The sequence below is a fragment of the Mauremys mutica genome, chromosome 18 (genome assembly GCF_020497125.1).
Source record: "Mauremys mutica isolate MM-2020 ecotype Southern chromosome 18, ASM2049712v1, whole genome shotgun sequence".
NCBI lineage: Eukaryota > Metazoa > Chordata > Testudines > Geoemydidae > Mauremys > Mauremys mutica.
This window is the reverse complement of record NC_059089.1, coordinates 20,307,097-20,333,224: the sequence shown is the minus strand read 5'-3', so window position 1 is coordinate 20,333,224 and position 26,128 is coordinate 20,307,097. Positions and strand designations below refer to the sequence as shown.

The 26,128-nt window shown below is 46.3% G+C and overlaps 3 protein-coding genes across 6 annotated transcripts in view; 2 read left to right on the top strand and 1 right to left on the bottom strand.

Moving 5' to 3' along the window:
• The window catches only part of MED22 (mediator complex subunit 22), a 59,161-nt gene that overhangs the window by 12,249 nt on the left and 20,784 nt on the right, over window positions 1-26,128 (bottom strand). The window contains exon 1 of one of the 2 annotated variants that reach the window (XM_044992272.1): window positions 5,253-5,569. The exons of the other annotated variant lie outside the window; for it this stretch is intronic. The gene's annotated coding sequence lies outside the window, so the exon portion shown is untranslated. Of the gene's footprint in view, window positions 1-5,252; window positions 5,570-26,128 lie in introns of those variants that run through there. 2 annotated transcript variants of the gene reach the window in all.
• On the top strand, window positions 6,611-25,303 carry LOC123352338 (histo-blood group ABO system transferase 2-like). 3 transcript variants are annotated; one of them, XM_044992268.1, is made up of 6 exons: window positions 6,611-6,744; window positions 10,696-10,789; window positions 14,036-14,080; window positions 20,808-20,843; window positions 21,578-21,712; window positions 24,324-25,303. In XM_044992268.1, the coding sequence occupies exons 1-6, from the start codon at window positions 6,729-6,731 to the stop codon at window positions 25,009-25,011; spliced, it is 1,014 nt and encodes a 337-aa protein (XP_044848203.1). In that variant the 5' UTR covers window positions 6,611-6,728; the 3' UTR covers window positions 25,012-25,303. The 3 variants fall into 3 exon arrangements, with proteins under 3 accessions (XP_044848203.1, XP_044848205.1, XP_044848204.1); XM_044992270.1 differs by lacking the exon at window positions 6,611-6,744 and adding an exon at window positions 19,411-19,906 and having other exon boundaries at window positions 10,694-10,789; XM_044992269.1 differs by lacking the exons at window positions 6,611-6,744; window positions 10,696-10,789 and adding an exon at window positions 12,283-12,299.
• Window positions 6,668-26,128, top strand: part of LOC123352335 (histo-blood group ABO system transferase 2-like) — a 62,799-nt gene continuing 43,338 nt past the window's right edge. Inside the window, exon 1 of the mRNA XM_044992242.1 lies at window positions 6,668-6,744. Coding sequence (XP_044848177.1) covers window positions 6,729-6,744 — 16 coding nt within the window. The 5' untranslated portion in view covers window positions 6,668-6,728. The remainder of the gene's footprint in view (window positions 6,745-26,128) is intronic.

The following is a 26,128-nucleotide window of genomic DNA, read 5'->3' as shown; positions in this document are numbered from 1 at the left end:
CAATAGGTCGGGCAGGCGTTTTCCCTTTTAACTAGATCCCCCCCAGAGGATCTAGGGAATTATTGAGCTTTGCGAACAGGGGCTGCTAACAGGGAGTTTTGCAAGGGAGTTCTCCAGGTGAAGGAGGAGCAAATACAGCATCTGTGGGGTAAGTGACTGTCTGTAGTGTGTTTGTTTGTTTGTGTTTGGGGGTTACTTGCTGTGTGCCGAGCTTGTGTTTGCCAGTCTGTTTGGTTGTTTGAAGGACCGTGTGCTGTGGCTGACAGTTGGAGGCCATGAGCTTCAAAGGAAGGTTTGAAAGCTCGAAGCCTCTGGTAATTGGCTGAGCCTTAATCAGTGGGTGGGGCATTCACTCAGGCCAGGGCTTTATAAAGCCGCGCACAAGCGACCAGGGGCTGCTAACAGGGAGTTACGCAAGGGAGTTTGGGAAGGGAGCGGGAGTCCCTTGTTGGTCCTAACCCTTTCCCTGTAGTCCCCTTAAAACCTATAAACCAAACCACATTTCAAAACCTCTTTCTGTAAACCACCCTTCCATTAACTAGGAGACAATGCAGGCAGAAGCCCAGCAGCAGAGTGGGGGCTATCCAGTTTATTGCACTGAGTGTTGCATGTATGATTACCTGCCCTGTGGGCAGGTGGTGTATGTGTGCAGTCGGTGCAAGGAGCTCCTGGTCCTCAGAGACCATGTACGGACTTTGGAGGCCAGAGTGGCGGAACTGGAGGCGCTAAGAGAGGCAGAGAGGTATATTGATGAGGCTTTCTGGGACACTGTAGAATTGTCCCACCTCCACTCAGACAGCCCCTGCGCTGTTGAGGAGGAAAAATGGCCCAGGGAAGCAGAGCAGTCAATGGGAGCAGAGGGAAACCTTCCCGTAGTTGGGACCCTCCTTCCAGATGGTGCTGGGGTTGCCTCTCGCACTGAGGTTACCTCTCCGGGGGAGGGAACTCCAGTTTCTAGGAAAAGGCAGGTGTTAGTAATGGGAGATTCGATTATTAGAAACGTAGATAGCTGGGTTTGTGATGACTGAGAGAACCGTATGGTGACTTGCCTGCCTGGTGTGAAGGTTGCGGATCTCTCGAGGCATCTAGACAGACTTATGTGTAGTGCTGGGGAGGAGCCGGTGGTCGTGGTACATGTAGGTACCAATGACATAGGGAAGGGTAGGAGAGAGGTCCTGGAAGCCAAATTTAGGCTGCTAGGGAAGAGACTGAAATCCAGGACCTCTATGGTGGCATTCTCAGAAATGCTCCCAGTTCCACGCGCAGGGCCGGGTAGGCAGGCAGAGCTTCAGAGTCTCAATGTGTGGATGAGATGATGGTGTAGAGAGGAGGGGTTCACGTTCATTAGGAACTGGGGAAACTTCTGGGATGAGAGGAGCCTATACAGGAGAGATGGGCTCCACCTAAACCAAAGTGGAACCAGACTGCTGGCACTAAACATTAAAAAGGTTGTAGAGCAGTTTTTAAACTAGGAGATGGGGGAAAGCCGACTGCTGCAGAGGAGCATGTGGATTGGATGCAGACTACTCTTAGGGGAGAGTCTGATGATAGAGAATCTCCAGGTTATAGTCAGGAGCAGAGGACGGAAGAGGATAATCTAAGGGCCAGATCAGATGATAAACAGTCACATAAAGAATCTGGCACATCAGAAAAGGGCAGACAAATAAACAGGGACAAGTTTTTAAAGTGCTTGTACACAAATGCTAGAAGTCTAAATAATAAGATGGGTGAACTAGAGTGCCTTGTGATAAAGGAGGATATTGATATAATAGGCATCACAAAAACCTGGTGGACTGAGAGCAATCAATGGGACACAATCATTCCGGGGTACAAAATATATCGGAAGGACAGAACAGGTCGTGCAGGGGGAGGAGTGGCACTATATGTGAAAGAAAATGTAGATTCAAATGAAGTAAAAATCTTAAGTGAATCCACATGTTCCATAGAATCTCTATGGATAGAAATGTCATACTCTAATAAAAATATAACATTAGGGATCTATTATCGACCACCTGACCAGGACAATAATAGTGATGATTAAATGCTAAGGGAAATTAGAGAGGCTATCAAAATTAAGAACCCAATAATAGTGGGGGATTTCAATTATCCCCATATTGACTGGGAACATTTCACTTCAGGATGAAATGCAGAGATAAAATTTCTCGGTACTTTAAATGACTGCTTCATGGAGCAGCTGGTACGGGAACCCACAAGGGGAGAGGCAACTCTAGATTTAAACGTGAGGTGGAGCGCAGGAGCTGGTCCAAGAGGTAACTATAGCAGGACCGCTTGGAAATAGTGACCATAATACAATAGCATTCAACATCCCTGTGGTGGGAAGAACATCTCAACAGCCCAACTCTGTGGCATTTAATTTCAAAAGGGGGAATTATACAAAAATGAGGGGGTTAGTTAAACAAAAGTTAAAAGGTACAGTGACTAAAGTGAAATCCCTGCAAGTTGCATGGGCCCTTTTTAAAGACACCATAATAGAGGCTCAACTTCAATGTATACCCCAAATTAAGAAACACAGTAAAAGAACTAAAAAAGAGCCACCGTGGCTTAACAACCATGTAAAAGAAGCAGTGAGAGATTAAAAAGACTTCCTTTAAAAAGTGGAAGTCAAATCCTAGTGAGGCAAATAGAAAGGAGCACAAACACTGCCAACTTAAGAGCAAGAGTGTAATAAGAAAAGCCAAAGAGGAGTTTGAAGAATGGCTAGCCAAAAACTCCAAAGGTAATAACAAAATGTTTGTTAAGTACATCAGAAGCAGGAAGCCTGCTAAACAACCAGTGGGGCCCCTTGACGATCAAAATACAAAAGGAGCTCTTAAAGGCGATAAAGTCATTGCGGAGAAACTAAATGGATTCTTTGCTTCAGTCTTCACGGCTGAGGATGTTAGGGAGATTCCCAAACCTGAGCTGGCTTTTGTAGGTGACAAATCTGAGGAACTGTCACAGATTGAAGTGTCATTAGAGGAGGTTTTGGAATTAATTGATAAACTCAACATTAACAAGTCACCGGGACCAGATGGCATTCACCCAAGAGTTCTGAAAGAACTCAAATGTGAAGTTGCGGAACTATTAACTAAGGTTTGTAACCCGTCCTTTAAATCAGCTTCGGTACCCAATGACTGGAAGTTAGCTAATGTAACGCCAGTATTTAAAAAGGGCTCTAGAGGTGATCCCGGCAATTACAGACCGGTAAGTCTAACGTCGGTTCCAGGCAAATTAGTCGAAACAATAGTTAAGAATAAAATTGTCAGACACATGGAAAAACATATTGAGCAATAGTCAACATGGTTTCTGTAAAGGGAAATCGTGTCTTACTAATCTGTTAGAGTTCTTTGAAGGGGTCAACAAACATGTGGACAAGGGGGATCCGGTGGACATAGTGTACTTAGATTTCCAGAAAGCCTTTGACAAGGTCCCTCACCAAAGGCTCTTACGTAAATTAAGCTGTCGTGGGATAAAAGGGAAGGTCCTTTCATGGATTGAGAACTGGTTAAAAGACAGGGAACAAAGGGTAGGAATTAATGGTAAATTCTCCGAATGGAGAGGGGTAACTAGTGGTGTTCCCCAAGGGTCAGTCCTAGGACCAATCCTATTCAATTTATTCATAAATGATCTGGAAAAGGGGTAAACAGTGAGGTGGCAAAGTTTGCAGATGATACTAAACTACTCAAGATAGTTAAGACCAAAGCAGATTGTGAAGAACTTCAAAAAGATCTCACAATACTAAGTAATTGGGCAACAAAATGGGAAATGAAATTTAATGTGGATAAATGTAAAGTAATGCACATTGGAAAAAATAACCCCAACTATACATACAATATGATGGGGGGCTAATTTAGCTACAACAAGTCAGGAAAAAGATCTTGGAGTTATCGTGGATAGTTCTCTGAAGATGTCCATGCAGTGTGCAGAGGCGGTCAAAAAAGCAAACAGGATGTTAGGAATCATTAAAAAGGGGATAGAGAATAAGACTGAGAATATTTTATTGCCCTTATATAAATCCATGGTACGCCCACATCTCGAATACTGTGTACAGATGTGGTCTCCTCACCTCAAAAAAGATATTCTAGCACTAGAAAAGGTTCAGAAAAGGGCAACTAAAATGATTAGGGGTTTGGAGAGGGTCCCATACGAGGAAAGATTAAAGAGGCTAGGACTCTTCAGCTTGGAAAAGAGAAGACTAAGGGGGGATATAATAGAGGTATATAAAATCATGAGTGATGTTGAGAAAGTGGATAAGGAAAAGTTATTGACTTATTCCCATAATACAAGAACTAGGGGTCACCAAATGAAATTAACAGGCAGCAGGTTTAAAACAAATAAAAGGAAGTTCTTCTTCACGCAGTGCACAGTCAACTTGTGGAACTCCTTGCCTGAGGATGTTGTGAAGGCTAGGACTATAACAATGTTTAAAAGGGAACTGGATAAATTCATGGTGGCTAAGTCCATAAATGGCTATTAGCCAGGATGGGTAAGGAATGGTGTCCCTAGCCTCTGTTCATCAGAGGATGGAGATGGATGGCAGGAGAGAGATCACTTGCCTGTTAGGTTCACTCCTCTGGGGCACCTGGCATTGGCCACTGTCGGTAGACAGATACTGGGCTAGATGGATCTTTGGTCTGACCCGGTACGGCCGTTCTTATGTTCTTATGAAGACTCAGCAGGCTTTGCTTTGCTAAGGGATATAGGGCTTCCTTAAAATGCCCCTAGTTAAATAGAGCACTGCTATTTATTTGCATCCAGTAGGTCGGGCAGGCCTTTTCCCTTTTAACTAGATCCCCCCCGGAGGAAGACTCAGCGGGCTGCAGCAGCCAGCTGTGGGAACCTGCAGGAAGGGTCAGAGCTGAGTGAACCCTAAGACCCAGGGGTGCCCCACGCAGTGACACTTGCTGCCTATGCCCAAGGACCACCCTGCGAGTGCTTTTGCGGAAAGGAGCCAGAAGTGTCACAACTCATCAGTATCCAGGCCAGAGTCCTACCGAGGGCTTGAGGGAGCTCCAGGAGGACAAACCGCCACCGCAGCTGCTGGCATGTAAGGTCCAAAAGGAGCCTGCTCTGCAAACTAGGGCGTTTACCCAGGTCCCCAGGCAGTGAGCTCCTGGGGTGATGAATGCTGTGAGCAGTGGTAAGGCTCACCTAGCAGAGCAGGACGTCCTCGCTCGCAGCCTGTCCTGACGTGCTTTGCCTTTCACAGTCAGGGTGGGTCTAGGCCATAGATGTGGCGAACTTTACTGTACCTGAGCAGCTTCCTCCCGCATGGGATTGCGGGAACCTGGTGCGAGTTTCTGTGAGCGAGGATTGCAGGACTGGCCTGAGTCAGAGCATGTGGACTCTAATAGGTGGTTCTCTGCTGGCAAAGTGCCCATCTAATTACCATGCAATAAATCGGTATCAATAGGGATGAAACAAGAGGTTTGGGCAACTGCTGCCCTCTCTAGAGAGCTTGCAGCTCCCAGCTCCTAAAGATCCCCCCGGAGGAAGACTCAGCGGGCCTGGCTTTGCTAAGGGCTATAGGACTTCCTTAAAATGCCCCTAGTTAAATAGAGCACTGCTATTTATTTGCATCCAGTAGGTCGGGCACGCGTTTTCTCTGCTGGCAAAGTGCCCATCTAATTACCATGCAATAAATCGGTATCAATAGGGATATGAAACAAGAGGTTTGGGCAACTGCTGCCCAATCTAGAGATCCTGCAGGTCCCAGCTCCTAAAGATCCCCCGGAGGAAGACTCAGCGGGCCTGGCTTTGCTAAGGGCTATAGGGCTTCCTTTAAATGCCCCTAGTTAAATAGAGCACTGCTATTTATTTGCATCCAGTAGGTTGGGCAGGCGTTTTCTCTGCTGGCAAAGTACCTATCTAATTACCATGCAATAAATCAGTATCCATAGAGATATGAAACAAGAGGTTTGGGCTACTGCTGCCCAATCTAGAGATCCTGCAGCTTCCAGCTCCTAAAGATCCCCCCTGAGGAAGACTCAGCGGGCCTGGCTTTGCTAAGGGCTATAGGGCTTCCTTAAAATGCCCCTAGTTAATAGAGCACTGCTATTTATTTGCATCCAGTAGGGCGGGCAGGCCTTTCCCCTTTTAACTAGACCCCCCCCCCGGAGGAAGACCCAGCGGGCTGCAGCAGCCAGCTGTGGGAGCCTGCAGGAAGGGTCAGAGCTGGGAGGACCCTAAGACCCAGCGGTGCCCCACCCAGCGACGCTTGCTGCCTGTGGCCAGCACCGCCCTGCGAGTGCTTTTGCGGAAAGCAGCCAGAAGTGTCACAACTCAGCAGCATCCGGCCAGAGCCCTACCGAGGGCTTGGGGGAGCACCGGGAGGGCCAACCGCCACCGCAGCTGCTAGCACGTGTCAGGGCCAAACGGAGCCTGCTCTGCAAACTAGGGCGTTTACCCAGGTCCCCAGGCAGTGAGCTCCCGCGTGGGATCGCGTGGACCTGGTGCGAGTTTCCGAGAGCGAGGATTGCGGGACTGGCCTGAGCCAGAGCCCGCGGACTCTCCTAGGCTGGCCCCTGCTCGCAAACTGCCCATCTCATTCCCGGGCCAGCCAGCGGTATCAACAGGGCTACGAACAAGCGGTTTGAGCTACCGCTGCCCTCTCCAGAGAGCCTGCAGCTCCCAGCTCCTTACGGCTGCTCCAGCCCACGGCTGTCACCGCCAATCTCCGCTATTCCTTCTTCCTCACACGCATTCCTGTGGGAGCAATCGGGTGCGCGATGCACAAGGACCAAGGTACCTGTTCATTTTCCTTTAAGATGTTCTATGAGCTGTGTCATGTCTAATCTTGTTTAGAGCTTGAAAAAAATACAGCAGGTGTGGGGTTTGCCGGCAGACCGGGTGTTTTAAATGCGGAGAAGGAACTTAAAAGTAGCGGATATTAAATACTTGAGACCAACTATATGCTATTAACTTAGGTCCATATCCTGCTCTTGGTTACACCAAGGTAAATCTGGATTAATTCCACTGGCTCGTGTAGATCTGATTTATGCTGGGGGAGTTGAACTCAGAATTAGGACCTCACTGGATTTTATACAAGAACAATATTTGTCCCATTATCTTGAAGAAACTGAATCAAATTTACACCTGTGTTTGGAGAAGAGGGAAGTCTTAGCCACACATTCATATTTTTTTTTTATATTTTCTTCCCTCCCTCCCCCCCTCCATCTTTCTTCTCCCCATATTCCCCTTGCTCTCAACCACTTTCTTTATTTGTCCACAGAGGAATGGGATGGATAAATACTTTTGAGATGTAGTTTATGCATATATTGTAGACCGAGGGTTATTTTTTTTTCTCCTTAAAGGCCAAACTTTTCGCCTTTACAGCAAAGCAATAACTGACGGAAGTAGAATGCAGCCCTACATGTTAACCTCAGTCAAGTCACACTAGTGTACTGAGGGAGGGAATTTGTGCATTTTACCTGCACACATTTTTTTATATATATAATATATATATATATATATATATATATAGGACTCAATCCTGACCCACTAAAGACAATGGAAGTTCAGTCAGTGCTAGATGGGGCCACTAATTTTGATCTATTTTGGGAATATGTAAGATTGTCAATAAGAATATTATATAAAATACTGCACTGGCTTTCTATCAGATGTAACAGGCCGCAGGAACCCACATCTCTCATTCCAGGTGGTGGTCAGGATTTATCTGAAGCTGGTGGAGGTGGGGGATGTTATATGGTTCCCTCTTTCTGGCCCAGTCTGGTCAGGACATCTCGCAGAATCAGGAGGATAAAGGCTCAGCAGTGTCACGGTGGAACCAGGGCCCCCAGGAAGTAGTGGGGGTGGCAGCCATGATGGCAAAGCTTGTTCCTTTCACTCCAGCTGTAGTTGGGGTTTTGTATGGTTCATTAGTTCCTGTTTCCTTTTTCGTTGTTTACCAGTCATGGTCTTAACACAGCCCTTGGCTGGCACTGGACCTTTTGGTTTGGACTAATTCAGTCTCACTCCCAGTTTTCTATCCACATTCATTGCTATTGATGATTGTGACATTTTATGAATTTTCACTCACTTTCCAACAGCTGAGCTCACAAGTGGAGCAGGCCCCATTTCTTACAATATCCCTCTTTTATGAACCAATTCTGCTTCACATCAGACATTACTTAATAGAACAGACAGAACTGCTGTAATCTGCTCTCTAAATGTTTAGAAACATGCCAGCTCTTATTACTCCTTTGGCTGTATGTCCAGAATGGTTTAAAAAAAGGGGGGGGGGAGGGATGACAAGGGGGAACCATCCTTTTCCTCTTTTTGCCACCTGCACACTTAAAACTGCACATTTACACAAATCATGAACATTCTGTACACGAGGGGTTAAACTAACTTGCTTGGAAAATTATTTACCCCTTCTGGCATTTTGACCAAAGTATGTTGCAGTCTTTTAAAAAGAAGCAACAACACGATTTGGAGGAAGGGGGGGAGGGGATGGCAGACGACTATTTTTGCATTCATGAACCATTTACCAACACCCCAAAGTGGGGGGGAAAGTACACAGGCATTTTTGTCCAGGGACAGATTTTGCCTAATCTGTTTCACTACCAGCTTTTGGGAGGATGTGGCCATTGTGACCTTGTAGCTTATCACAGAGAGGTGACCCCACAACACTAGCACTGTGCTGTCGCACATGCAAAACACAACAAGGCACATTAACATCTACAACAAAACAATCAAAAAAATTACAACAAGAAGTTTGGTGCCGGCAACAGCGCTTATTTCAGGTGGATTGACTCTTAATTCACAGTCGCAGCCGTGAATCAAGCAGACTTTCTGTTAACAAGGAATAAGCCATGATGACATTTTAGCAAAAGTTTGCTTTAGCAGATAAACGTTCAACTATTTAAAACACTTCATTTTTACTTTTGTTTTTTTCTTTAAAATGCCTTTACATAAAACCATCAAAGTTATTATCAATTACAAAAACTACAAACCTCCAAAAAAAGAAAAAGAAGCAAAACAAAATATTTGTTAAAAGGTTAAAATAAAATCTTAAAACAATTAAGTACTTTTATTTTTTCAAAACATGAATGTTAACAATTTGCTTTCCATCGTTAGCACAAACAAGCTTAATATGTTCAAAGATTTTATTGCAAATATTTTTTATTTAAAAACAATTTTGAAAACGGGTTGTTTGCTAAGCTAATCAGCTGTGATGGTGTATGTTTACCCTAGATTCTTGGGTGACCCACTTACATTAATTTTATTAACCCGTACAACCCTAAAGAGTTGAACATGATTCAGAATTTTGAGTACAGAGACCTCAGCCTGCTTAGTCCTGTGGCAACAACCACACTGCAACATTTTATAACCTTTTATTAAGATGAAGACTGCGCTTTTTACAAGGAAACCCACCTGTGTGAGGAGTGGGGGGGTGTCATCTGGCTCCCTCTTTCTGGCTCAATCTGGTCAGGACATTTCTCAGTATAAGGATGATGAAGGCCCACTTGTGTCCCAGTGGACACCTATTAGGCCTAATTTCCAACAGATCATTTGGTCCATTAGTTTTCCAGTTCCATTCTCTTTTGTCTTCCAGTCATGATCTCAACCATCCTTTTTGTCTAGACTAATTCACTCTATTTTTAACATTTGTTCATTTTTATAAGCAATTTAATGTAATGGGCTTAGTTGGATTTTTGTTCTCTGTTATATTTGTTAGAGTTGCCCAACACAACAGCCACTTTCATGACCACTCAGAATAATCAGCCACTTGGCTGGCCAGTTTCTCACACTTCTAATGGTCTGTGGCCTGTGTGTTTTGTATTGCCTTATGCATAAGACCCTAGAGGAGGTGAAGACGATCTTACAGCTAATGATTGAACTGGGAGTCTGGGGTTTGTTCCCAGCTATGTCAAAGATTTGCTACATGAACTTGGGCAAGTATCTTCCGTTACCAGAGTTGTATATAAAATACAATCTGTGAAATGTGTATATATTGCTGTGTGTGTAGGGGTAGATCCTGCACCACTGAAGTCAATGGCAGTTTTGCCATTCATGTCAATGAGTGAAGGATCAGACCTATAGCGAGTGTATATATACATGTCACCATCTAGTAGCATGTGAGCATAGTAGAAATTGGTGTATAGTTCATAAGTCTGTAGGTTTAATGAAGCTGTTGTTATGTGCTGCAAATGACTTCTGGTATGCAGCTCTTAAATTCCCCTCTCTGCGCCTCAGTTCCTCCATTTGCAAAATAGTTATAATGATATGGACAGAAGTTCACAGCCACATTGGGCTTCACAGTTTTCACTACACTACACAGCAGGAGTGCTTGAAACTTCACTGCAGCAGTGTACAGAGAACTTCACTGCACCAGCTCCTCCAAAAAAACAGGATCCTGCCACTTAACCCAAAGGAGAATTCTCCCTAGTGGCAGTATAGCACCCATGACAACTGGAGGAGTTCTGATTCCATTCAGTTAAAGGCAGTGGCAACACACACACTGACCAGTCCATTACAATACCTACCCACTACATGGGGCTATTGTGAGGTTTATACTGTGGGTGTCTGGAAGGAGTCTGGAATTAGCGATGTGTGAACCAATTTTTCCCCCCATGGATTGTAACCAGGTTTTTAGTCTTGCCACACAGCATGGCAAAAGGAACTGGAGTGGCAGTTAATTGATACTGCTTTGAACTACGTGTACCAATCTCTTGCACATCTCCATTATTCCAGGGAAAACAGGAGGGGTCAAAGGCTATTTTCCAAAGCGCCATCTTCATGTCCTGGGTTGCACCACGCTGCTGTGCTTCAGCTTTGGCTACATTTGGTAAGTGGATAGTTTTGCGAAGCAAGAGTCTTCGTCACTCCACTCCTAAGGTGGTTATTGTTACAAAAGACTTTACCGAAATACGTATGAACCTTTAGAAATGCTCATCTGTGATGCAAATCCAGCTACTTACAGGTGCAACAGATTCCCCCAGCTTTGTATTAGTCTAGCTGGGGGGAAAAATGAGGGAGGGAACAGAATCTTCTGTCACATTTGTGACATCAGTGCGGCTGCCACAGCATGACTAAAAGTACCGTTAGCTCAAAGTGTATAAATCATTATTTTTTAAAACCATTGCATAACTTCCTGTGCTTATCTTATAGCAGTATAGCACATTTGCTATTTTAAAAACACGGTGACTCAGATGGTAGCTTTCCCACTGTTCCAGAACGTTCTTTAGGTTAGTCTCATGCCAAGAACTGAACTCCTGCCCCAGACTTTCACTGCAGCAGATACCAAGAGGGAAGGGTACTGCTCAGTGATGAGCTGCCAAATTTTTAACAACGGGTTCCCTCCTCCCTCCAAAATTTTAACAACGGGTTCCCTCCTTCCCCCCCCCTCCGTGGGGGGGGGGGGTCGTGCACCATCCAACCCCTCATGTTCCTTAACACACACACTCCGAGACCCCTGACCCATCCCCCCCTTCCCTGTCCCCTGACTGCCCCTTGCCGCCCCACCCAACCCCTCCTCTCATTCTCAATGGCCCCCCAGAACCCCTACCCCATACAACTACCCCTTCTCTCTGTCCCTGAGTGCCCCCACCACCTCATCCAACCCTGCTCTTTCCTGACTGCTCCCCAGGACCCTTGCCCCCATTCAATCCCCCTGTTCCCTGCCCTCTGACTGCCCTGACCCCTATCCACCCCCCCACAACCCACCCCCTCCCTGCCCCCTTACCACACTGCCTGGGGACCGGGTCCACTCTGCCAGGACCACGACCGGCGCCGCGGGGCCCGACTCCCCGGGCCGGGCCGGCACCGGGGCCCGACTCGCCGAGCCGCGGGGCCCGACTCCCCGGGCCGGCACCGGGGCCCGACTCGCCGAGCCGCTCGGCCCGACTCCCCGGGCCGGGCCGGCCCGGGGGCCCGGCCGCTCGGCGGCAGCTGTGGGGCCCGACTCCCCGGGCCGGCGCTGGGCTGGAGGGAGCCGCGGTCTGGGACCGGGAGCTGCTGAGCCAGCCGCACCTCCCCTCCCCCTCCGTGCCCCAGCTTACCTGCTGGCTGCCTCCATGCTGCTTGTTCAGGCTTCCCGCGAACATCTGATTCGCGGGAAGCAGGGGAGTTGGAGGAGAAGGGGGCGGAGCAGGAGAGGAGTGGGCGGGAACTTTTGTTAAATTTAGCAGCCCTTAACAAGCGGTTCTAAAATGGCTGCTAAATTTAACAACGGGTTCCCGCGAACCCGTGCGAACCCGCTGCAGCTCACCCCTGGTACTGCTCAGTGAGAGCAATCCTCCTGCAGCTGGGATGTGAAAGCAGCAGGTTTCCAGCCAGGCTCTGGCTGCTGAACACATGTACGTAGAAGACGTGTGGATTCTTTGACAGGGTGACTGTCCTGGTGGATAGGGGTGAAGCTGAAGACATGATATCTCTTTATTTTAGTAATGCTTTTGATGAAGTCCCACATGACATTCTCATAAGCAAAGTAGGGAAATGTGGTCTAGATTAAACTGTTATAAAATGGATGCAAAGCTGATTAACAGACTATACTCAAAGAGCAGATCTCAATGGTTCTCTGTCAAACTGGAAGGGCATATCTAGTGGGATCCTGCAGCAGTCTGTCCTGGGTCCAGTACTATTCAGTATTTTTATTAATGACTTGGATAATGAAGTAGAGAGCATACTTATAAAATTAATGGATGATACCAAGCTGGGAGGGGTTACTGGTCTGAAATCAACAAAATGAAATTCAGTAAAGACACGGGGAAAATACTACACTTAGCAAGGAAAAATCAAATACCCAACTACAAATGGGGAATAACTGGCTAGGGTGGTAGTACTGCTGAAAAGCATCTGGAGGTTATAGTGGATCACAAATTGAGTATAAGTCAACAATGTGATTTTCCATGTTGGTTCCAGGATATGAGAGAGACAAGGTAGATGGGGCAATATCTTTTATTGAACCAATTTCCATTGGTGGGAGAAACAAGCTTTCGAGTTTCCCAGAGCTCTTCTTCAGGTGGAGAAAGTAACCAGAGTATCTGGGCTAAATTGGGACATATTGTTACACATAAGGGAGATGTGTGTGTCACATGCTGTGGGAGACCACCTAAAAGGAACAGAGGGGTAGCCATGTTAGTCTGGATCTGTAAAAGCAGCAAAGAGTCCTGTGTCACTTTATAGACTAACAGACGTATTGGAGCATGAGCTTTCGTGGGTGAATACCCTTGCATCCAACGAAGTGGGTATTCACTCACGAAAGCTCATGCTCCAATACGTCTGTTAGTCTATAAGGTGCCACAGGACTCTTTGCTGCTTTCACCTAAAAGGAAGTGAGCAATTGGGGGGTAGCTGGCAGTACAGTGTGTTACAAATTGTTATAATGAGCCATAAAGCCAGAGTCCATGGTTTTCAGCATCTAGCAGAGTTATGAATGTAAGTTCCCAAGCTTGTCTAACTGATTTTTCAGATTGGGTGCTCAACAGAAAAAAGAAAGAGTTGGTTTTGAACTGCCAAAAAAAAAAGTTTTGGGTCAGACAAAATGTTTCTTTTATGTTCAGTTTCAGGTTGTTTGGGGGTGTTTTTCATTTTTTTTTAAATAAAAATGAGCTAAATTTAAAAACAAAGGAGCATTTGAAATAGAAGTTGAAGCGTTCTCATGTAACATTCATACAGACAGAAATACTGTTGAGTGTAAGGTCTTCACAAGCTTGGTTAGTAACACAGTACATCTGTTTTACCATATAACTCTCTTTTCAATTATCTTTTAGTTTGGCATTCCAGTGGTGATTTAATCTGTAAGCTCCTTGATGCAGAGACCAGGAGAGATCACTGAGTGCACTCTCAGTGCATGACAGATAATAATAGGAAACTGCTTTGCTTCACCTACCACAGTGTTCTAGCAACCTTTGCATTTTCTCCTTTGTTTAGCTGGTTTGGTTTGGATCTATTGTGAGGATAAACCGCTGGGTTTGGTTGGTTGTTGTGTGGTTTGTGTCTTTAAAGATGCCTAAACATTGGACTAGATGATTTTTAGTGTTAAATTTTTATGTTACTTAGATGTTTTACATGACATTTGGATTTATTGCAGGTATGTGTCCAGTGGTACCTCAAGCAAGGTTTCCGACACAACGAGGTAACTATTCCCTGTTGGATTTGCCCAGATTTTGTGAGCATCTGAGGTCTCTCAGTTAGAGCTCTGGAAATCAGTTCCATGTTGCTGAGATTCCTAACTACTTCTATTTAGTTTTGACTTGAGGTTTGCTACCAAATTTCAAATGAAAACTCAGTTGAAACTAGCAGTGGCTCCTCAGAAGCAGGTGGAGGGGGAGAGCACTGCTCCCATGCTCACCTTCTTCTGAATTAGATACATTAAGGGACCAGGTCCCCAGCTGGTATAAGTCAGGGTACTCCACTGACTTCAGTGGAGCTATCTGAGCATTTCTCCTAGGATACAAATAGATGTATCTCCATATATTTATCTCATAGAGCTGGAAGGGACCTTGGAAGGTCATGGAGTCCAGACCCCTGCCTTTATTAGCAGGACCAAGTACTGATTTTTGCCCTAGATCCCTAAGGGCTTGGCTACACTTACAAGTTGCAGCGCTGGTGGAGGCTTTCCAGCGCTGCAACAACACCCCGTCCACACTTGCAGGGCACAACCAGCGCTGCAACTCCCTGGTTGCAGCGCTGGCTGAAAACCCATCCCGGCAGGGGTATAAGGAGTGCAGCGCTGGTGATCCAGCGCTGCCCAGCAGGTGTGGACACTCACCAGCGCTTTACCTGTCCTCCAGGGAATAAGGAGGTATCCCAGAATTCCTGTTCAGCCACTCTGCACATCAGTTTGCACTCTACTGCTCTTGGCTCAGGTGACCCGCCCTGTAAATGCCCCGGGAAATTTAAAAATCTCCTTCCTGTTTGCTGCAGCCAGGTGTGGAGTGCAATCAGTTTTAATCAGTTACAGGTGACCATGCCTCCACGCGGCAAACGAGCCCCAGCATGGAGCACTGGTGAATTGCAGGACCTCATCAGTGTTTGGGGTGAGGCATCTGTTCAGGCACAGCTGCGCTCCGGCCGTAGGAATTACGATATCTTTGAGCAGATATCAAGGGCCATGCTGGATCGGGGCCATGATCGGGACGCAGTACAATGCAGGGTGAAAATTAAAGAGCTGCGGAGTGCCTATTACAAAGCCCGAGAGGGGAATCGACGATCCGGAGCTGCTCCCACGACCTGCCGTTTTTACAGGGAGATGGATGAGATACTTGGGGGTGACCCCACTGCCAATCCCAGGATAACGATGGACACTTCTGAGCAGGCTGGGGGACAGGAGGAGGAGGCGGAGGAGGCGGCGGAGGCGTGGGGGGGGGAGGAAACCGCGAGTGAAGCTCCTGGCATGGGGGAAGAAACCGCAGATTCCCTGGAGGCATGCAGCCAGGAGCTCTTCTCAAGCCAGGAGGAAAGCACCCAATCGCAGCAGCCAGCAGTTGCAGAAGGACAAGCAGAGGAGCGTGTTACCGGTAAGCGGCTTTTATTTTCTGGGTGAAATGTTTCTGGAGAGGAGGGGGGGTTATGGATGCATGCATGCCAGCCTCTAGATGTGGAATAGCCCGTTGATGTGGTCTATCACGTCGCGGTAATCTGCCTCAGTTATCTCAGCAAAAGCTTCATCCAGAGCGTGGGCAATATGCCTGCGCAGGTTTATAGGCAGAGCCACTGTGTCCCTTGTCCCAGTGACGGTGACGCGTCCGCGCCACTCTTCTGCCAGTGGTGGGGGGACCATTTCTGAACACAGGCAAGCCGCATAGGGTCCCGGGCGGAATCCACATTGCTCTAAAAGAGCCCCCCGCTGTTCCCTAGTGACTCGCAGTAGGGAAACATCTTCCAGGATTAAGTCCTGTGAAAAATGTTGGGAGACTCTTTAGTGAAGAGATAGGGAGATAAGATCACCCCTGCATCTGCATTTCACTCAACCCCTCTAGCACTCCAGATTACCCGAAGCAACCAGCTCCCCTCTTACACCCAAGCCCCACTTCTCCCCATATAAGCACTGCTCACTCACCATGTCGTGGCTTCTGTAGTGTTATGCGTGTGGGTAAAAGAATGCTTAAATAAGAACTCACTCCCTCAGTGTAACAATTCATGTCTGGAGATAGTGGATACAATGCTGCCCGTGTTAAATGTTGTCATTTCTGTTTCTACAGTGACCTTGACTACTGGACTGCCCAGATGTTCAACATCACAGAGGCTTCAAAATTTGAGAAAAAATCCCCGAAAGAGCAAAGAAGACATGCTGAAAACTGTTCTTAATCAGTCTGCTCGAGAGAGTAAGGACTTGAAGGATTGGCGAGAGAAAGAAAGCAGGACACGCAAGAGAAATGCAGTGGCCAAGAGGAAAACCACGGAGCGGCTGCTAAGCATCCTGGAGCGCCAAGCGGAGTCTATAGAGTCACTCGTTGCCATGCAAGCAGAGCACTACCGTGCTACTCCCCCACCCGCCCCGTCCTTTGTGCCTTGTGCCCCAATGTCAGCTCAAACCACCTTTCCCCAGCATCCAGGTTCTTACCACCACCAGCTGCCTCCAACACCTGTATGTTCCCCAACCAGCCCTGATACCTACCACCACCCTTACCCTCTGCATTCAACCCCCATCACCATGCAGTATATGAACCCTGAAGTGCAGGATTCATTAAACAGCAATCCAGACAGGGCATATGCAAACTTGTGACTGTACAGTTCACCAACCCACACCCCTGCCCTCTTGTGTTCATGAAATGTTGTGTGTCTGTCTGTCTGTCAAGGAAGTTTTTTTCTTTTCAATAAAACAATTCTTGGCTTTGAAAACAGTCTTTATTATAGCAGATAGTGAAAGATACCTTAGCCCAGTAAAGAAAGAGGCACTACAAATCATATTATTATTATGGATAATAGAATAACAGTGTAAGCAGTGCAATTCACTCCCATGCAAGGCAGCAAACATTATTGTTGGCTTTCAGCCTCAAATTCTTCCCTCAAGGCATCCCTAATCCTTGTAGCCCTGTGCTGGGCCTCTCTATTAGCCCTGCTCTCTGGCTGTGCATATTCAGCCTCCAGGACTTGAACCTCGGTGGTCCATGCCTCACTGAATGTTTCACCCTTCCCTTCACAAATATTATGGAGGGTACAGCAAGCGCATATAACCGCGGGGATGCTGCTTTCCCCAAGTCTAGCTTCCCATACAAGCAACGCCAGCGGGCTTTTAAACGCCCAAAAGCACACTCCACAGTCATTCTGCACCGGCTCAGCCTGTAGTTGAACCGGTCCTTGCTCCTGTCAAGCTTCCCTGTATAGGGTTTCATGAGCCAAGGCAGTAACGGGTACGCGGGGTCTCCAAGGATCACAGTGGGCATTTCGACATCCCCTACTGTGATCTTCCTGTCTGGGAAAAAAGTCCCTGCCTGCATCTTCCTGAACAGGCCACTGTTCCGAAAGATGCGTGCATCATGCACCTTTCCAGGCCAGCCTGTGTAAATGTCAATGAAACGCCCGCGGTGATCCACAAGCGCCTGGAGAACCATAGAGAAATACCCCTTCCGATTAACGTACTCTGATGCCAGGTGGGGGGGGGCCAGAATAGGAATATGCGTCCCATCTATCGCCCCTCCACAGTTAGGGAAACCCATGTGTGCAAAGCCATCCACAATGTCCTGCACGCTCCCCAGAGTCACGGTCTTTCTTAGCAGGATGCGATTAATTGCCTTGCAAACTTGCATCAAAACGATTCCCACGGTCGACTTTCCCACACCAAACTGGTTCCCGACCGACCGGTAGCTGTCTGGAGTTGCCAGCTTCCAGATTGCAATAGCCACTCGCTTTTCCACCGTCAGGGCAGCTCTCAATCTTGTGTCCTTGCGCCGCAGAGTGGGGGCGAGCTCAGCACACAGTCCCATGAAAGTGGCTTTTCTCATACGAAAGTTCTGCAGCCACTGCTCATCATCCCAGACTTCCATGACGATGTGATCCCACCACTCAGTGCTTGTTTCCCGAGCCCAAAAGCGGCGTTCAACGGTGCTGAGCATTTCCGTAAATGCCGCAAGCACTTTAGTGTCACACGCGGCAGGCAAATCCATATTGATATCATCGTCGGAATCCTCACTGTCACTTTGGAGCTGAAGGAATAGCTGGACTGCCAAACGTGTTGTGCTGGTGACACTCATCAGCAGAGTCCTCAGCAGATCGGGCTCCATTTGCCACAGAAATCGCGATTCACACAGAGAGTAACAGAAAGACACTCACAATGGCGCCAAACGCTGCTGGAAAGAGTGAATGCTGGGATGTGAAGCGATGCACCACGGGGCGCTGGCAAACAGGAAGCGGAATGACCCGCACACTTCCTTCCCCTTCCCACAATACTCAGCGCCAAAACGGCGCCAAAACGGGACGAGGTGCTCTGTGGGATAGCTGCCCACAATGCACCTCTCAATACAGCGCTGGAAAGTGCTGCAAGTGTGGCCACACTGCAGCGCTGGTAGCTGTCAGTGTGGCCACACTCCAGCGCTGGCCCTTCCACAGCTGCATGACCAGCGCTGTAACTCCCAGCGCTGCAACTTGTAAGTGTAGCCAAGCCCTAAGTGGGCCTCTCAAGGATTGAACTCACAACCCTGGGTTTAGCAGGCTAGTGCTCAAACCACTGAGCTATCCCTCTCCCCACCTTTATGCATTTCTGTAAACTGGCTCTGAAAGGCCCTTTAATATGTTCATGTCATCTACCAACCTCCTGATGACACCAGCAGCCACAGATAAACAGCTGAGTCTCACCTGTTGTCTGATCTTGACACAAAATCACAAACTGGCTGCCATGTTAGTAAGAACTGGGCAAAGCAAAGTGAGCCTTGATTACCTGATCTGAGCTTGCAATGGAATACAGAAGCGGGTGAGAGTTGCACAGTTTGGGGTTTAGTTATGGATGTTCCATGCAGACCTATTCCTCTATTTTCTCTCTCATCTGCATTGAATCTATGGCACTATTTGGGCTGGCATCCAAAGGTGTAATTAATTGTTTCTGAAAACACTGCCTGCCTTTCCTTCTCCAATGAGGGATGGCTTGTTTATGGGCTATCTTTAAAAGCCTCATTTCCTCCTGCCTGCCAGTCCTGTCTGTGTGTCCCTCTCTCCCCCTCAGCCTCACACTCACTCATGGTCTCCCAGCATCTTATGCCTCTCAGCCTTCAAACAGTTCATTCTCAGTTCTTACCACTCAAAAAGGCAATGAAATGAAAAGAGTTAGTGCTCAATTAAGAAGCAGCTATTCAATAGGTGTGCACCCACCCTTTATATAAACTAATTTGTATGGCACCATATCGCCTATGCATTGAATGAGCCAGGGGTCCTGTGGAAAAAATAGTATGTGATCATGTAATGAAAGACTGCTGTGTTTAAAAAAAACAAACAACCAAACACTAAATGTGACATGCTTTCTTTCTGTAGCAGTAATACCCAGGACTTTCACAACATAAAGCGACCAAAGTGGGACCTTTTGTTAATACCACTTACTGTCTGTTTCATGATCACTAACTTGAGCAGCCTTTACTCATGTGATAATTCCCATTTACTTCAGTGGGACTGCTTGTGTGAATAATGAGTATTCATGTATCGGTTTGCAGGTCTGTCTTCCTTGGACTTGTATTACTTTAAAACCAGTTGTGCTCTAACAATGTTGTACTTTTGGTAAACTAAACTGCCAATGGTTTCTTTCTATTAAAAAACAAACATGATATATAATCACAATGACATTCAAGATGCAAAGATATTAAGACAGAACTTTTTCTTTAATATTTAGATGCTGGGAAACATGAATTAATTCAATGATTTCTTGGACTAGTTACTTTCTATTGAATGCTGTCTTTTTGTAAGCCAAACTTCCATTGTTCTTTCTCTATAGCAACCATATCCTGGAAGATTTACTACAAATTGAATTACCAAGGTAGAAATTTGTTAGATTCTTTTACATGTTTCAGCTGCTTTCAGAAGAGCTCTGGTGTTCCTGAAGGATGATTCATAGATTCTAGGGCTGAAAGGGACCTCGAGAGGTCATCAAGTCCAGTCCCCTGCCCTCATGGCAGGACCAAATACTGTCTAGACCATCCCTGATAGACATTTATCTAACCTACTCTTAAATATCTCCAGAGATGGAGATTCCATAACCTCCCTAGGCAATCTATGATAATCTATGCTTGTGGAACTCCAGTACTCTGTCTTAGCATTGCATTTGTGTATTATGAATCAATACAGGATAATGACACTGAGATTTAGACAAGCTCAGATGTTACCTGTCTTTGAAAGCTCTCAGCAGTGATCTGATGGATTCCCCTCCTCTCTAAGGATGTTCACATTGCTTGGGTTACACCAGTCTGCATCTCAATTCTGACCTCCAGGAAACTCTACTATTCAAGTTCTGACCCCACACGCTGCTCTGTCAATGTTCCACATTCCCTACTCCTATCCTGCATGCTCACACCACTTTGCTAATGCACCTCATTCCTGACTTTTTAATGTCTCCTTCTGAGCCTCTCATGAGCATAGATTGTCAATCAAGCCACACTGCATATAGGTTTTGTGGTGTGAACCAATATTAGGGACTAGAGAGAGACCACTAAACTTATGTTCATATGTGACCTGAACCAGGATTTAAACTCAAGTCACCAGACGTACAGTAAAGCTAAAACCCTTTCCTTTGGCGTTCTGAGTATGGGTCACTGAGTTCTCAATGGAGCTGATTGGTGGGAATCTTTTACTTGTCTGCAAACTCGACAAGGATTTTTTAAAGAGCTATGGAAATCTTTCCTTAACTTGAAATCATTTTTGTTTTCCTACTTTTCTTTTAGAATGATTTACACAAAGCCACAGATTCTAAAGCCACCGTAAGTAAAACTAAAAATAAGTGTTTTGTTACATCCAAAATATAACTAAAGTTAAGAAACTAAAATCTGACCAAGAAACTTCCTTAAGGATTTGAACTTGTCTTGCTCTGTGTTAACTTAGGCATACAAAATCTCAGAAACACTTGGGTCTTTATACAAAGTACAAGCCTGAATGTTTTGTTCCGTTACAAACTTCAGACATGCTGGGTAGATGTTCGTGCAGTGCAAACATTAATTAGTTGATAGATCCCAATAACCTGATACATTAAATAGCCTTACTGCACCAAGTCCTGTGACTTCATGGACTGGAATATTTCTTTACAGATGTTAGTTATCTATTTTTGAACTTTAATACATGGCTCTGGTAATGTCTTTCTATACATAGGGAAGGCCAAAGGCGGCTCTAGCCATTTCGCCGCCCCAAGCACAGCAGCACGCCGCGGGGGGCGCTCTGCCGTTCGCCGGTCTCGCGGCTCCGGTGGACCTCCCGCAGGCGTGCCTGTGGATGCTCCACTGGAGCCGCGGGACCAGCGGACCCTCCGCAGGCACATCTGCGGGAGGTCCACCGGAGCCGCCTGCTGCCCTCCCGTTGATCAGCAGAGCGCCTCTCGCGGCCTGTCGCCCCAAGCACGCGCTTGGCATGCTGGGGCCTGGAGCCGCCCCTGGGGAAGGCAACTGCCTCCATATTTCTTACTTCTATAGTGTGATTCTAAAGAAAACTTCCTCTTCCACAGGAGATGTGACGTCCTTATGATGACTCCATGGTTTGCCCCAATAGTTTGGGAAGGGACCTATAACTCCGAGATCCTGAATGAGGAATTCCGACAAAGGAATGTCACTGTTGGACTGACAGTGTTTGCTATCAAAAAGTGAGTATGGCTTAATTACAGCACTATATGTTAGATACGAAAGGTGATGTATAACCAACAAGGAGATGGGGGAAACTTATTTTTTGTGTAGTGATGGTGTATCCCTTATTCACCTCACCCTCCCAAGCAGGAGTTTTGTTGGAAGATTGCTGATTGACTTAAAACACATTTCAGTGTCGTTAGTTATGTAGCCAGCTATGCAAGCACAGATTAAGGAACTATGTAATAACATTATTGTTTTCCAAAGGCTGTGCATGATACAACAAAGTCCTTGTTAGTCATGGAGCATAGGTTCAGCCAGTGTTGATAAGCGCTATTGCCTGCCAACAGAATTTTTTTGCAAAATGTATTGCTGAAGATCAAAAGGACATCAGATCAAGGTATAATAAAATATCCTGGTTGTTTTTCAATTATGATCCTGTTAAGAATGGACAAGTAGGTTTTTGTACCTATGCTGATAAATATTTATAACAATTTTGCAAGGCTGATTTGGCCACCAGTGAGATGAAGCAACTTTTCAATGTTGTACATCAATGAGACACACCAATTTCGGAGAGGAAGCAAAGAACACCAGATCCATTTTGAAAATTAGGGCCCTTTTGGGAAGATGAGATGAAAGAACTGAAGTTTCATCTTGTCCAGGATACTGGCTAGGATACTCCTACTCTTGTTAAAAGTTTAATGGGATTGCTAATGATTACATGGAACCGGGACTTTGAAAGACAAAACCCCAAGCAACATAACACCCCCTCTAACATTATACTGGCACAATGGTTTGTAACTGCCCCAGAATCAATATGAATTAGAGTCTCTTCCCAATAATATCTTGGGGATAAGGAGCACATTTATACCCTTCTTTTGGAGAGGGGGGTTGCTAAAGGATTCCTGGGGCACCTTCATGTTTTCTTGTTCTGAGAAATGGGCTTAATTAAAAATGGTTAGTTTTGAATCAGAAATCAATATCTTCAAGCAAGGCTGAATATGTTGCAGAAGGGTCTCCTGGCCCACCAAACTGCATGTGGCCAGTACCTGCATTGAAATGTCTGTGAATGAAAAATTTCCATCTTCACTCTATGCTGTATATCTATTTGTTTGGCTGGCCTTTCTCCAGTAAAGACAAAGATCAGGAGGATGTTTATCATTCACTAGTACTGGGTTCTAAAGGGGCTAGGCATATACACAACAAATGAGGTTGATGTTAATTTCTTACAGTGTACAACTCTCCTGTTGATCCCTCCCGTAGTGAAATGAAGGGGGCTTGGATATTTGCCATAAAACCTTGTAAATGCCCCCTTACTCCTGTTGGGTTTGAGCTGAATTCTGTAAGAGGGTAGTGCCTCAACTGGCCCCTCCACTCTTGAGTGCTGTTTGTTTCCCAGCCATGGATGTCAAACTGCTGCCAGAGATCTTGGCTCATAGCTGGCTATGTCGGGGGCATTTCTTATAACACATTACACCTGCTGGTTATTTGCAGGTCAGCTGAAATAGCAGGTAACGAGGCAGAACACCTTTGAAATGCAGCTGTACCTGGGCCACGCAGGCAAGTCATTTTGCTGGGATGGTACACGAAGCTGGAATGTGAACATGACAGAGAACTCTCATTTTCACTGCAAGGATGGCTAAGTGGCAATATAGGCCCAATCCTGAGAGGTGCTGCTTGCCCTTATCTCTCACTGAAGTTAATGGAGTTAAAGATATTCAGCATCTCTCAGGAGATGATCCATACCTTGCTTTGAAAGTCCCTAGAGCCACAGGTTCAAATTCAGGCAGGGTACAGGTCAGCTCTTCATCCTTCCCAGGTAGACTCCCTTCCTGGCTATTTGGGAGGGACAGAGTGACATGGTGTCTATGGTTCATTTCTCAGCACTTCCACGTGTGTTCATGGGCAGAGCACTCATGTGGTCACCGCAGTACCTAAGACCTCACTTGCTCCTGCAGCATGGATTCCATGAGAGTCACATGCAATACCCTGAACAGCTAAATGTGGCTCAAGAGATGAAGGCTGATGATCGTCAGTATTTGGAAGGAAATAATCCTAACCAGGAAACTAGCAATAAATATTTTTAAAAAACCATTGTTTCTGACTAAAACAGATTCTTTTATTGTTCATGAGCATTATCAATTCCTGCTTACAACAAAACCCATTAAGTGGAGTCACAATTATTTGTTACTTCTGAATAGGAATCTTATATTAACTGGCTATTTTCATAGGGGAGAAAAACAGACATTTACACAGCTTTGATCATCAAAGATGCTTTACAAACTAGGTAGGAATTGGTTCATCTTCCCCTCCATAAATAACGACAAAAGCTCAAATCCTAGATCCCTCTTGTGAGTCCAACTATGTCATCAGCCTCCTTCAGTCCTTTCACTGCCTCTTGTCTTTTTCCACACTAAGTTCAGAATCCTCATCCTCACCTTCAAGATGCTTTACAAGTCTGCCCCTTCTTGCACCTCCACCATTTCCCCCACCTACTCCCTCTTCTGCGCACCCGATGGGTCTCCCTGATCCTGTCACTTCGTTGCTCTCTGTGTCCAGTCACTTCTTCCAGTCTTCTACCACAGTGCCTTTTATTTCTAATAGAGAATTTTTCTTTTCTTTTTTTTCTAGGTATGTAGTCTTCCTCAAGACGTTTTTAGAAACTGCAGAGACTTACTTTATGGTTGGACATAGGGTGAACTATTACATTTTCACAGACAGACCAGAAGAAGTTCCTAAAGTTGCGCTCAAAGAAGGAAGGAACGTAGTGGTTCTGCAAGTCCAAAACTACCCTAGGTGGCAAGAAATCTCTATGCGACGAATGGAAATGCTCAGCTACTTCTCTCAGCAGCGGTTCATTAATGAGGTCAGCTACCTTGTGTGTGTTGATGTAGACATGAAGTTTAATGACCAAGTTGGAGTGGAGATCCTGAGCGACTTGTTTGGCACACTACACCCAGGTTTCTATGCCGCAGAGCGTCGGTCTTTCACCTATGAACGTCGACCTGCTTCTCAAGCTTATGTGCCCAGCGATGAGGGTGACTTCTACTATATGGCATCCATTTTTGGAGGAACAGTAATGGAAGTTTACAAGCTGACCAAGCAATGCCATGAAGCCATCATGGTGGACAAAGCCAATGGAATTGAGGCAATCTGGCAAGAAGAGAGTCACTTAAACAAGTATTTTCTTTACCACAAACCAACCAAAATACTTTCTCCAGAATATATGTGGGACGACAATCTAGGTAGGCCAGAGATCCTTAAGAAAAGAAGGTTTCTTGCTGTACGAAAGAATCATGCTGCAATCAGAAATAAATGAAGGTAATCTCAGTTTGCACTAAGCCCGGTCTAACATAACTGATATTGTAGGTTTCCTTGGTTGGTGAAAATATACAAACAATTGGTAAAGCTCCATAACTTTTTATGACATTGCCAGTATTTCTGGATATGGGAATGGTTTGCAAGATGTTGCTGTGATGTTGCTCTCCATATGTTTTATGGAAATATGCTAATGAGTGTGAATATAATGTAATTGGAATATGCTTCATGCAAAAGGTCTCTTGTAAGGTATCATTACAAGGCTTATAATCTACTGCAGGGGTCAGCAACCTTTCAGAAGTGCTGTGCCGAGTCTTCATTTATTCACTCTAATTTAAGGTTTCGCGTGCTGGTAATACATTTAAATATTTTTTAGAAGGTCTCTCTCTATAAGTCTATATATTATATAACTAAACTAGTGTTGTATGGTAAAATAAACAAGGTTTTCAAAATGTTTAAGAAGCTTCATTTAAAATTAAATTAAAATGTTGATCTTATGCCGCCGGCCAGCTCAGCCCACTGCTGGTCCAGGGTTCTGTTCACCTAGGCTGGCAGTGGACTGAGCGGGGCCTGCGGCCAGGACCCCAGACCGGCAGTGGGCTGAGTGGCTCAGCCCACTGCCGCTCAGGGGTTCCCTCCGCTGGCTCCTGCCAGCCGGGATCCTGATTGCCGGATCCACTCAGCCCGCTGCCAGTCTGGGGTCCCGGGCCCTGCCCACGTACAGTGGGTACCTACCTTCTCCCTGGTTCTGGCCCATTCTGTTCCTCTCTCTGCACTGAGCACAGGGCTGGGGGTGAAGGGTCTGGCCAGGAGCTAGAACGAGGGAGGGGGCTCAGGGTTGGGGCAGGAGGTTTGGGTGTGGGGCACTTACCTGGGCAGCTCCCATTTGATGTGAGGGGTGCAGGTGGGAATGTGGGGATGGGGGTGCAGGAGCTCCCATTTGGTGATCATGGTGAGGGTGGGGATGTGGGGGGTGCATTGGGTGTGGGAGGCTGGGGTGTGGGGGGGTGCAACAGTCAGGGCAGAGGGCTGGGGGCATGCGAGGGGTGTGCAGGTGTCATGGCAGAGGGGGGGCTGGGTATGTGTGGGGGTGCCAGAGTCAGGGCTGAGGTCGTGGG